We start from the raw sequence: 13,010 nt of genomic DNA on the forward strand, positions 1-13,010 counted from the left end.
AAATGGACACAGGAACAGATGCAAAACAGAAAGGCAGTGTGAACTTAGCTGTATAGTATGCTGATGCTTGAGCAATGTTCAGCATTTATCAACATGAAAGTGTGGTGCTCTAGAGGAGAGCTATCTTAAGATAGGCAAACTTGCTGCTTTGGGACACAGTCCCTATGTTTTCCTTTTCTTTGGAACTCACAGCAAGTATTGCCATGTTGCCCTTACCAATGTCCATCTGTGTCCCAAGGTGGCCCCCGTGGAACATCACTAAAGCAAGCACATTTAAAAAATAAATGCAGTGGGATTCAGGTCTGAGACATGGAACAGAATGGGGTTCACTTTGCCTTTAAGACTGGGGGTTCCAGTGGCCAGCTAAAGGAGGTCAGAAGACTGAGAAGGTACATGCAGTTATGCAGGGGCTTCAGAAAATCATGGTGGGGTGGTGGAAAGCACAGGACCTACTGTTACTCCTGCCCTTCCTTCCAGGTGGGCTTCACTAGGGCACCTGAGATTCAGACAAGCAGCACAACTTGGGAGCAGTTCAGACCTGGGGGTCCAGAGTAAACTCCACCCAAAAGAACTTTGATTCCATCCTACTTTATACTAGCAAGCAGGAAAACAAAGCAATTCCAACCAGCTCTGGTCCCAAACCATACCCAGTGACCAACTGGCAAGCATCACACACACACAATTCTCTCCAAAAGACACACAGCCCAAGAAGACACAAAAAGAAGCACAAATCAGCAGAAGTAATGAATATCCACTCTTGCCTGCATGATTACCACAATGTAGACAATACTTTTTTTAGAACTTTAAAAAAATTAAGACCTTTCCTTTTTTGTATTTGCTGATTGGTTCATGTGTATGTTTTCTTTTTTACATATATTTTCTCTTGGATTATTTTAATTTTTGTTACTTTCTGCCTCTCCATCTAATAATCAAATTCTTATAGTCTTGCTGTCTATTTTTTCTTTTTTTGTAAATCACCTCCTTCATTTTCTGCCTTTCTTCTGATATGTCCCATTTTTAGTATTCTAATTTTCCCATATCCTACAATCTTCTCCTTTAATTTTCTTTCTTTTAAAAATCATCTCCTTTCAAACATTCTGGTTTATATTATTTCTGTCTCTATCATTCCCTTTGTTGTTGTAAAAGAAGTGGGTATTATGACTAGTTTTTGCTTTATTTCTGTATCTGGTCTATTGCTATCCGTTGCTGTTACTTTATTGTCTTCCCCTTTCTACATGGTGCTGGGATTGAGTATGACACTTTGAGACCATTTTATAGATATTCTGCTATTGGGCTATACTCTCAGTGTAAGAGTCATTCCACCTTGGTCTGTACACAACCAGTTCTTGCTGGAACATGAACAAATACTTTAACTCAAAGAATATGGCAATAAAAACTCTAAGCCAAGAACCAGGTTCCATCTAGGCATGACTGAGTGGGGAGAGGGGACATTAATACCTGTTCTAAGTCATCCACTCTTACAGGAACAGCAGGGAGAAACAAATAAACAAAAGACTATAGACATTGTACTTATAAGGAGCTGCAGCATAAGTCACTCCTATATGCTTTCAGACTGCAGATTGTGGACAAGATTAGAGGAGTAATTACAGATGGCATACCCATAACACTTCACTGTCTACAACACATCTGCTTGATCTATTAGAAGTATTTCACTCTTTTGTACCTACAGATAAAGCAAGACCCTCAGACTGACTCTGAAACACTATAGACTCTATCAAAATACACTAATACCCACCAAAGAAATAACAGAGAAACTATACAAAATCCAGTTGGAAATATATTCCACACATCACAACAAATTTATATACAGGGGCACATTGTCAAAAGAAGGTTCTTCCCTTAAAAATCTTTCACAAAGAAGTGAAAGAGAGCCATCACAATGGAACACAAAAATACAAGAACTGTGAAAAGACAAGGCAACATTACTCCTCCAAAAGTTTGTAATTCTCTAGCAACTGACTCCAAAGATATTGAAGTAGATATCAAATGAAGGCTTAAAAAGAGTGATCTTTTGAAAGAATTCCAAGAAAATACAGAAAAATGACTGAGTTAATTAAGGAAGATGATGCATATGGTATGAATGAGAAGTTCAATAAAGAGGAATTTTGAAAAAACAAACAAATCCTAGAAATGTAAAAAACTCAGTGAGTAAAACAAAAAAAAAAAATCAATGGAAAGGCTCACCAATAGGCTAGAGCAAGCAGAAAAGAGAATTTCAGGTCTTGAAGACAAAGTTGATAAATTAGAACATTCAGACAGTAATAAAAAGTAAGAAATTATGAACAGAACATGCAAGACATCTGGGACATGACTAAAAGGCCAAATTCACATATTTTGGGTGTAGAATAAAGTGTCAAGGTATAGACTGAAGACAAAGACAATCTATTCAATGGAATAATAGCAGAAAATCCCCCAAAACTTGGGAAAGATATGAAATCCAAGTATAGGAGAAATTTAGAATGCCAAATAGACATGACCAGGAAGAACTTCCCAGTGCCATAACACACTTAAAATGCTTAGCATACAGGACATCAAAAGAATATTGACAACTGTCAGAGAGAAGACCAACTCACTTGTAATGGCAAGCCTAACAGTATAACAACAGATTTCTCAAAAGAAACTATAAATGTGAGGAGATTGTGGAATGATGTATTTCAAGCCCTAGAAGAAAATAACTGCCAACCTATATTGCTACATCCACTAAAGTTCTTATATATCTGAGAAACAAAGACCTTCCAAGATAAGCATAAACTAAGGGATTCATTATAGAAGATACTTACAAGAACCCTACACACCAAAGAGAAAGATAAATACAACCCTGAGAACATAGGAAAAAAGAAATCACAGTAGAAAAGTATATAAGCAAACAAAAATTAGGAAAAAAGAGCATTAGGCAAAGAAGAAAATGATAGGAATTAGTATATAATTTTCATTATACCTTTCAATGTAAATGGCCTTAATTCCCCAATCAAAAGGCATAAACTAGCTGATTAACTTTAAAAATGAAGACTCAGTTGCTTGCTGCCTGCCAGAATTATACTACACCAGCAAAGACATACAAAGAATGAAAGAAAAAGAGAGGAAAATGACATTCCAGACCCAAGCGTGGTGTTCCTGTAATCCCAGTACTCAGGAGGCTGCGAGAAGAGGATTGCAAGTTCAAGACCAGCCTGGGCTACAAATAAGAATGTGTCTTTTGAAAAAGAAAAAGAGGCCAGGCACCAGTGGCTCATGCCTGTAATCATAGCTACCCAGGAGGCAGAGATCAGGAGGATTGTGTTTCGAAGCCAGCCTGGGCAAATCATTCTCAAGACCCTATCTCAAAAAACCTTTCACAAAAATAGGGCTGGTGGAGTGGCTTAAGGTGAAAGTCCTGAGTTCAAGCCCTAGTACCACAAAAAAAAAAAAAGAAAAGAAAAAGAGAATAGAAGTAGGAATCATCAGGTTAAGTGAAACAAGCCAGACTGGCTTAGACAGACATCACTAGTGCTCCCTCATAGGTGGAATTCAGAGCATTAAAAAATGAATGGTACAAGTATAAGTCAGGAGGAGTGTTTGGGGGTGAAAACCAGTGGGAGAAGGAAGGTGAGGAAAGGGTGAATATGATTGAAGAACTTCATACACATGTATGAAAATAGAATAATGAAATCCATTAAAATTGCTTTACTGGGAGGAAGGTGATAAGAAGGAGTAGTACAGGGGGTGAATTTTATCAAAGTACTTTTTATGCATGTATGGAAATATCACAATGAGATCCATTTGTACAATTGATATATGCTCATTAAAAAAGAAAAAAGAAAGAAAAACTCAACCTGAATGTGTAAAATGAATGTTTGGAGTCTAAAACTGATTAAGAACTATAACTTTGAAATGTCTTTAGTTCCCATAATTATTCCCAGTTTTCTCCATAAAACACCCTATAGTTATCAGAAGTAAAACACCAAACAGAAAGTTAAAAAAGGGAAAATTATTTTCCAGCAAGTGTAATTTGCAAGAAAGCAGGAGCAAGCTATACTCACATACAACAAAGCAGACTTGAAATTAGTCAGGAGAGACAAGGTTACTAGGGAAAGGAAAAGTATATAAAGACAATATAGCAATTATAAATATACATGCACCAAAAATTGGTGCATCCAATTTCATAAAACAAATATTACTGGACATATGGGGACAGACAGGCTGATTAAAATTATACTGGGTGATTTAAAAGACCACTCTTACCATTATATAGATCATCCAGACAAAACATCAACAATGAAACATCAGAGTTAAACTACACTACAGATCAAATGGATTAAGCAAACATACAAGGATTATTTCATTCTTCTCAGCAACCCATAGAACTTCTGCAAGACAGGTCACATTTTAGGTCATAAAACAAGTCTTAAACAAATACAGGGCTGGGGACTTGGTTCAGGTGGTAGAGCACTTTACCTAGCAAGTATGGTGCCATGAGTTCTAACCCCATTACCACCAAAAAATTTTAAAAATACAAAAATATTGAAATAATTTCTTGCATCTTATCAGATCATTTTGGAATGAAAGTTGAAATCAAAAGCAATAGAAACTATAAACACATGGAGATTGAACCATATGCTTTTGAACAATCATTGAGTCATTGGAGAAATTGGGAAGGGGATTTAAAAATTCCTGGGATCCAATGAAAATGGAAACACAGTATATCAGAACCTCTGGGAACTTTCCTATAAGAAGAAATAATATAGCTGGAATGCCTATATTAAAAAAATCAAAGAAATCTCAAATAAATAACCTATAGATACACCTCAAGTTCTTAGAAAAAGAAGAACAAGCCAAACCCAAAGCAGTAGAAGAGAAATAATAAAGGCCAAGTTAAAATTAATGAAATAGAGCCTAAAAAATTAATACAAAGGATTGATGAAACAAGATTAACGAGACTGGCAAACCCTTAGCCAAACTAACCAAAAGAGAGAGAAGACCCAAATTAACAGAATTAGTGGTGATAAAAGGGATATTGCAATAGATACCATTGAAATTCAGAGGATCATTAGGATTATTTTGAAAACTTATACTCTAAGAAGTTGGAAAGCCTAGAAGAAATGGATGTAGTTCTAGATGCATATGACCCATCAAAATTGAACCAAAGGGATAAAAAAACTTAACCAGATCAACAAAAAGTAATGAGATTGATACAGTATTAAAAATTTGTCTCCCAATGAAGAACATTCTAGGAATGGATGTATTCCCTGCTGAATTTTACCAACTCTTTAAAGAAGAACTAACAACAATACTTCTAAAACTATTCCATAAAATAGAAAGGGAAGGATCACCTCTAAACTCATTCTGTGAAGCCAGCACAGACTTCTGTGAGAACCAGATAAAGACAGATCAGAAAAGAAAACCAATAGATCAATTTCCTTGATTAATATAGACAAAAAAAGTCCTCAGCAAAATACTTGCAAACTAAATGCAATAATATATGAAAAGGTCATATACTATGATCAAACTGGTTTCACTCCAGGAATGCCACAAATGTTTAACATATGCAAGTCAATAAGGGTAATACAACACACAAATAGAATGAAGGACAAAAATCACATGATCATCTAAATAGACTTTGGGCCAGCAATTGACCAAAGTCAACTTCCCCTCAACAAAAGCCCTGAAGGAACAAGGATAAGAAAGAACATACCTCAACATAATGAAAAGCTGTATATAACAAACACAGAGCCAACACAGCACTAAATGGAGAAAAATGGAAACCATTTCTTCTAAAATCAGAAATGAGACAAAGGCATCCACTCTCACAGCTCTTATTCAACACACGACGTGAAATTTTAGCCATAGCAGTAAGGCAAGAGAAAGAAATAAAAGGTGAGGATACAAACGGGAAAGGAAGAAGTCAAATTATCCCTATGTATAAGATCTCATCAAAGGGCTTTGAGACCTAGTAGACAAATTCAGCAAAGTGTCAGGATACAAAGTCAACACACAACAGTCAGTAGCTTTTTTATTCACCAATAACAAACCTGCCAAGAAAGAAATTAGGAAAACCATCCCACTCCCATACTCTTTATTCATAGAGAGTAAAGTATCTATGAGTAAATCGAATCAAGGATGTGAACAACCTCTACAATGAGAAGCCATAAAACATTGAAGAAAGAATTCAAAGAACACACTAGAAGATGAAAACAACCTCCGTATTTGTAGATCGGTAGAATTAATACTAAAATGGCCATATTACCAAAGTGAGCTACAGATTTGATGCAATCTCTATCAGAATTCCAATAACATCACTTATAGAAATAGAAAAGGCAATCCTAAAATTCATATGGAAGCACAATGAATATGAATATGGGAAGCCAAAGCAATCATAAATAAAAGAGCAATGCTGGAGGTATCATAAAACCTGACTTCAAACCATACTACAGAGCCACAGTAACAGAAACAGCGTGGCACAGCCACCAAAGCAGACCCAGACCGATGGAGTAGAATAGAGGACCCAGTAATAAACCCACACAGCTACAGCTGTGATCTTGACAAGGGTGCTAAAAACATACACTGAAGGAAAGACAGCCTCTTTAACAAATGGTGCTGGGAACAATGGATATCCACATGCAGATAACTGAAACTAGATCCCTATCATCTTCCCCGTACAAAAATCAATTCAAAACGGTTGAAGACCTAATGTAAGACCTGAATCTTTGAAACTACTATAGGAAAACACCATGGGGGATGACATAGGCTTAGGCGATGGCTTTCTAAAAAGGACTCCAGTAACTCAGTAAATAACAGCAGGAACTGACAAATGGAATTGTGTTGAATAAAAACACTTCTGAGGCTGGGCATGCTGGCCCACACCTGTAATCCCAGCTATTCAGAAGGTAGAGATCAGGAGGATAACAAGTCAAGACCAGCCCAGGCAAAAAGTTAATGAGATCCCCGTCTCAAAAACACAATCTGAGCATGGTAGCTCACTTCTGTAATCTCAGCCATGTAGGAGGCATAGGTAGGAGAACTGCAGTCTGAGCCCAAACCAGGGAAAAAACATAAAACCCTATTTGACAGATAGCTAAAGCAAAAAATGCTCAAGTGCCTAGCAAACACAAGGTCCTGAGAAAATCTGCCAGCTATTCATCCAATAGAAGGTTAATATGTAGAATATCTAAAAAAAAGAAAAAAACTCAAAAATTTAAATGTAAAAATAACAAATAAATCAATAAATGAGAAAATGAACTGAATACTTTTCTAAAGAAGCAGCACAAATGGGCAATAAACACATGAAGAAATGCTCAACATCCCTGACCATAGAGGAAATGCAAATCAAAAGAACACTGAGGATCCATCTCACCCAAGTCAGGATGGCTGTCATCAAGAAAGCAAAGAACAACAAGTGATGGCAAGGATGCAAGGACTGTAAACTGGTGCAGCCACCATGGAAACCAGTGTGGAGGTTCCTACCTTACGACCTAGCAACACCACTCCTGGGCATATACCTGAAGGACTCTAAGTCGGCACACAATAGAGACACCTGCACACCCAAGTTTATCACAGTGCTATTTACAATAGCCAAGTTATGGAATCAGTCTAGGTGCCCATTATGAATGAATGGGCAATGAAAATGTGGTATGTATACCTAATGGAGCATTATTCAGCTATAAAGAAGAACAAAATCATTTCGCTTGCAGGAAAATGGATGGAACTGGAGATCATATTAAGGGAAATAAGCCACTCAGAAAGACAAATATCACATGTTTTCTCTCATATGTGGAATCTAGAAAGGGAGCTATTGGGGAAGATGAGGAAGATCCTGAAGAGAGGGGAGGGGACACCTTTAGTCAACTACACTCTCTGCAGGAGATCAGAAGCATATTTCCATGGTAACCACCATGTCTCCTCCCTGGTCTTCCTGCTTCTTGAGCTCCTCTGAGTTCTCTCTACACAACAGCCCCCATTTCTTCAGAGTGAAGTCCTCCCCATGCCTACAAGCCTCCCTCCCCTGTATTTCTGTGATCCCAACTCCCCCACCCAACCTCTCTGGCTCCACCTGCGGCCTGGCTGTCCCCAGCCTTTGCACAAGCTGTTTTCTACCCTTTAACACTCTTTCCCATCTATCTGCTCAGCTGACTCCCTCATGACTGTCACATCTTTGCTTACCTCTCGCCTTCCCAATGACACCTGTCCTGACCACTGCACTTAAATTTGCAACCTGCTTCCCTCATCCTCAGTAACCTCCCAAAGCCCTCACTGAGTTGTCTGTGTTTCATCTTTTAATTTTCCATAGCACAAAGCAGGTTCTAATATGCTACATAATTTCCTTGCTTATCGCAGTTATTGCTTCATGTCTGTTTTCTCATCCCCAACCTAGAAATATAAGCTCCACGAGGGTAGGGTCTCTGTTTTTTTTTTAATTAATTTTTATTTTATTCATATGTGCATACAATGTTTGGGTCATTTCTCCCCCCTTCCCCCACCCCCTCTTTTACCCCCCCACCCCCTCCCTGTCTCCCCCTACCCCCTCACTACCCAGCAGAAACTATTTTGCCCTTATCTCTAATTTTGTTGAAGAGAGAGTATAAGCAATAATAGGAAGGAACAAGGGTTTTTGCTGGTTGAGATAAGGATAGCTATACAGGGCATTGACTCACATTAATTTCCTGTGCGTGTGAGTTACCTTCTAGGTTAATTCTTCTTGATCTAACCTTTTCTCTAGTTCCTGGTCCCCTTCTCCTATTGGCCTCAGTTGCTTTAAAGTATCTGCTTTAGTTTCTCTGTGTTGAGGGTAACAAATGCTATCTAGTTTTTTAGGTGTCTTACCTATCCTCACACCTCCCTTGTGTGCTCTTGCTTTATCATGTGCTCAAAGTCCAATCCCCTTGTTGTGTTTGTCCTTGATCTAATGTCCGCATATGAGGGAGAACATATGATTTTTGGTCTTTTGGGCCAGGGAGGGTAGGGTCTTTGTTACCTCACTCATAGACCCTACATAAGCTAGCACAGTGCCCAGACATGTTAGGTGCTCAGTAATTATTGGCTAAACAATCAAGTGATGAGTAAGGCTGGGTGTGTTTGGATTAGGTTTCCATGATGACGTTCTGAAATTTTTAAATATAAAAGAACATTCTCTCCAACTAAAAGCCAGTAATGAAAGTGACTCACCTGAAACTACCGAAATTGCTTTCAAAGCTCTGAACACTCGGAAGGTACGCAGAGACAGCAGATTGATTTTGGCAAATGGAAAATAAGCTGCAACCCTACAAGGCAAAACACATGGAAAACCTGGGCTTGTGCAGTGCAGCTCTGTACTGCTCATCTTCACGAAGACCAGAGGAAGCATGGTCTGGAGCCTGTGCCTACTAGGGGTGATCTGCAACCTCGCCTCATCTCAGAACATGGCAAGGTCACTGTTCACTGCTTTCGACCTTGAATTGCCCAGGAGACTGTTCTCAGTGCATCTTTACACATAGAAGAGGATTTCTTGAAATTATCCACGGATATTTAGAAATCCTCATAAACATTTACTGACTGGCCAGTTTCCAGGCCTCAATGTACTTTGCAAAGGTCTCTGTGGCCAAGCCTGAACATGAACTCAGGGAGTCTGACTCCAGAGTGCACACTCTTAACACCAAGTTACACCATCCTTCAATAACCAAGAGCACATAAATGTTGAACTTTAAAGGTAAAACTCTGAAATTAATAGCACCTACCTCTAAGGGCTTTGTGAATATTAAATAGGAAAATTGAGGCCAAGGGCTAAACACAATGTTTGGCACAAATGCAGAATGTTAGGTTCATTATTGCTATACTGGCAATGGTCTATCACTTTTCTTGATTTTTATTTTGGTGACTCGGTCTCATTGTTCATGTGCCAAATCAGTGTCCTTTTCTTCTGGAAAAACTTCAGCCCTCATGTCATGCTATAAGGCTTTGAATAACTCAAAATGAACCATGGACTTAAACACAAAAGCCCAAACTATGAAACTTCTAGAAGTAACCATGGGGAAAACATTTTGTGAACTTATACAGCTAATCATTTTCTTTGAGAGTCTTTAGTTCCTTCTACATGTTCTGAGAGTCCCTCACATGTGTACTCCTGTCCTGCTACTCCCCAAACCATATTGGAAAGGTCACTAATTATCTCTTTTCCCCTCGGGACTATGAGCTTCATGAGGGTGAGAACCATGCCTTTTTTTTTCCATGATCACAATCCCTGTATCTTACACAGAGCCTGGCCCATAAGATGCCAGTGTTGGTGAGTGAATGGCTGAAGGAATGGATTTGTGCCTGGAGGCCACTGGTCAGTTGGCTGCACAGTGCTGTTCAGGACTGATGAGTGCTGCACTCAGAGGTCAAGGCATCACTAGGCCACCTCAGTCACTGCATGGACCCACACCGAAGCCCTGGGGGAAGCAAAGGAACTTCTTTCCCACCCCCAGTCTCTCCAACAAAAATCCTTAGTATTCTTACGCTGTTCCAATGACAATGGAGTCCAGCCAGTTCCAGGGATCTCGAAGGAAAGAAAACTCATCCAGGATAAAACCTCTTGCCAATATTTTTACCATAGCTTCCAAAATATAAATCCCAGTGAAGATATATCTATAAAACAAATCATTTAGAACAAGAATATGATAAATGATGGAAAAAGCAGAGCCCATTTGCCTCACCCAGACTGGGTATTTTATTCCATTTCAATGTGGGATTTAACATCTGGCTTCACCAACCACAGTTCGGAAAGGCTAGCTTCTCAAACAAGTTCTAGTAGTAGAATTTCTGAGAATCAGGCTAAGGATAGAGTAGTAAAGCTGGTTTCCAAAGTCTAGCTCTGTGGCCATACTCTTGAGAATGGTTTCAACCAACCTGTAGCCCGAGGACTAGAAGTTGTAGTTTTTCATCACCATTCTAGAACTGTCCCTTTAATATACATACAGAAGGGGACAGTGGTGAGGGAACAATGAAGAGAGCAAATGACTGGGCAAAAAACTTGATCTGTCCAAGATTTAATATTGTTAAGACATCATGCTACCCAAAGTGATCTACAGATTCAGTCATTTCAATCCTTATTAAAATCCCAATAACGTTTTTTGCAGAAATATGAAAGTCTATTTCAGTAGCTAAAATATCCTTGAAAAGGCAGAACAAAGTTGGAGGTCTTGCACTTTCCTATGTTAAAACTTACTACAAAGCTGCAATAATTAAAACAGTGTAGTATTTACACAAAGACAGACAAATGAACTAATGAAAGAGAATAGGGAGCCTAGAAATAAACATTAACTCTTTTGGTCAAATGATTTTCAACAAGGGTGAGGAGACTATTGAGTGAAAAAAGGTCAGTCTTGTCAACAGAGTATTGGGAAAACTGTATATCTACATGCAAAAGAATGAAGTTATACCCTAACCTTATCTGATATACAAAATTAACTCAATGTGGATTAAAGACATAAATATAAGACCTGAAAAATTAAAACTTATGGAAGAAAACATGTTCAAATAATATATCTAATCATGGGATAATAGCTAGAGTATATAGAGAACTAAAACTCAACCAAATCAAATATCCCAATCCAAAAAAAAGGTCAAAGGACTTTAATGGACATTTCTTCAAAGATGATATACAAACATCCAGCAAGCATATGGGAAGAGGCTTTTTAACATTGCTAATAATCAGAGAGATACAAATCAAAACCACCGTGAGGTTTCATCTTACACACATTAGGATGGCTACTATTAAAAAAACAATAATAATAGAAAAAATCACAAGTGTTGGTGAGAATGAGGAGAAATTAGAACTTTTGTGAACTGTTGGTAGGATTGTGAAGTAGTGCAACTCCTGTGGGAAGTTCTTTAAAAAACAGAGCTGTCACATGACCCAGCAACCACCTTTCTGGGCATAAATAGAAGCGTTGAAAACAGTCTTGAAGAGATAGTTACACACTCACGTTCCCATTAGTTACAATATCCAAGAGGCAGAAGCACCCAAAGGTCCCTCTGTAGATGAATGGATAAACACATGTGGTGGAATGTTAATCCACCTTAAAAAGGAGGGCAATTTTGTCACGTGCTAAAACATGAATGAAACTTTAGTCATTATGAGGTGAAATAAGCTAGTTACAGAAGGACAAATACTGTGTAATTCTCCTCATATGAGGTCCTGGGGCTGGAGGGACAGGTCCAATGGCAGTTAGTGTTTCATGGGTACGGAGTTTCAGTTCTGCAAGATGAAAAGAGAAGTGGAAATGGATGACTGCAGTATTGTGACTAATGAGGCTGCACTCAATTCCACCTAGCTCTACACGTGTGGTTAAGATGGCACATCTTACCTGTATTTTACCACAATTATTCTTATAAACTGAGTCTTTCCATTTTCTTCCCTGAATCTTACATTATATTCTATCATCTAATTTATCTTTTCTCCCCTCAAAAAAAGGAGAAAAAAGAAAAAGAAAAAGCCTATCTCTTTTGTTACAATCTCAAACTGTCAAGCGACATTTTGGTTTAGAGTAAAGGAAGTGAGGATCTTGGCAGTGGGGTGTGGTAGGAGGGGCACAGCTGTAAAAGTCATGTGAGCTCAACCTAGTGATATTAGCACTAATCTTCAGCAGTCAGTGACTTCTATCTTCTTTATTCTTGTTCAAAAAGGAAAAGCCACCGGGGGCCGATGGTTCACGCCTGTAATCCAGGAGGCGGCCGGGGGCCGATGGTTCACGCCTGTAATCCAGGAGGCGGCCGGGGGCCGATGGTTCACGCCTGTAATCCAGGAGGCGGTTCAAGGCCAGCCTGGGCAAGTAGTTAGCAAGACCTTATCTTGAAAAAACTCTTCAGAAAAAATGGCTGGCTGAGTGATTCAAGTGGTAGAGCATCTGCATAGCAAGCATGAGGACCTGAGTTCAAACCCCAGGGCCACCAAAAAAAAAAAAAAAAAAGGAAAAAAACCTCTTTTTGTTTATCAGATTTTGACAAACTACACAGACCTGAAAAAGGATAGAAGTGTTGACATCTTAAAGCCCACAATG

General features: G+C 38.6%; 1 protein-coding gene across 3 annotated transcripts in view; it reads right to left on the reverse strand.

Moving 5' to 3' along the window:
• The window catches only part of Scn11a (sodium voltage-gated channel alpha subunit 11), a 113,371-nt gene that overhangs the window by 67,545 nt on the left and 32,816 nt on the right, over positions 1 to 13,010 (reverse strand). For all 3 annotated transcript variants that reach the window (XM_074059061.1, XM_020178466.2, XM_074059060.1), the window contains 2 exons: positions 10,468 to 10,596; positions 9,160 to 9,254 (listed from right to left, as the gene is read on the reverse strand). In XM_074059061.1, coding sequence (XP_073915162.1) covers positions 9,160 to 9,254; positions 10,468 to 10,596 — 224 coding nt within the window. The remainder of the gene's footprint in view (positions 1 to 9,159; positions 9,255 to 10,467; positions 10,597 to 13,010) is intronic.

Source organism: Castor canadensis, chromosome 17 (assembly GCF_047511655.1).
Source record: "Castor canadensis chromosome 17, mCasCan1.hap1v2, whole genome shotgun sequence".
Classification (NCBI taxonomy): Eukaryota; Metazoa; Chordata; class Mammalia; order Rodentia; family Castoridae; genus Castor; species Castor canadensis.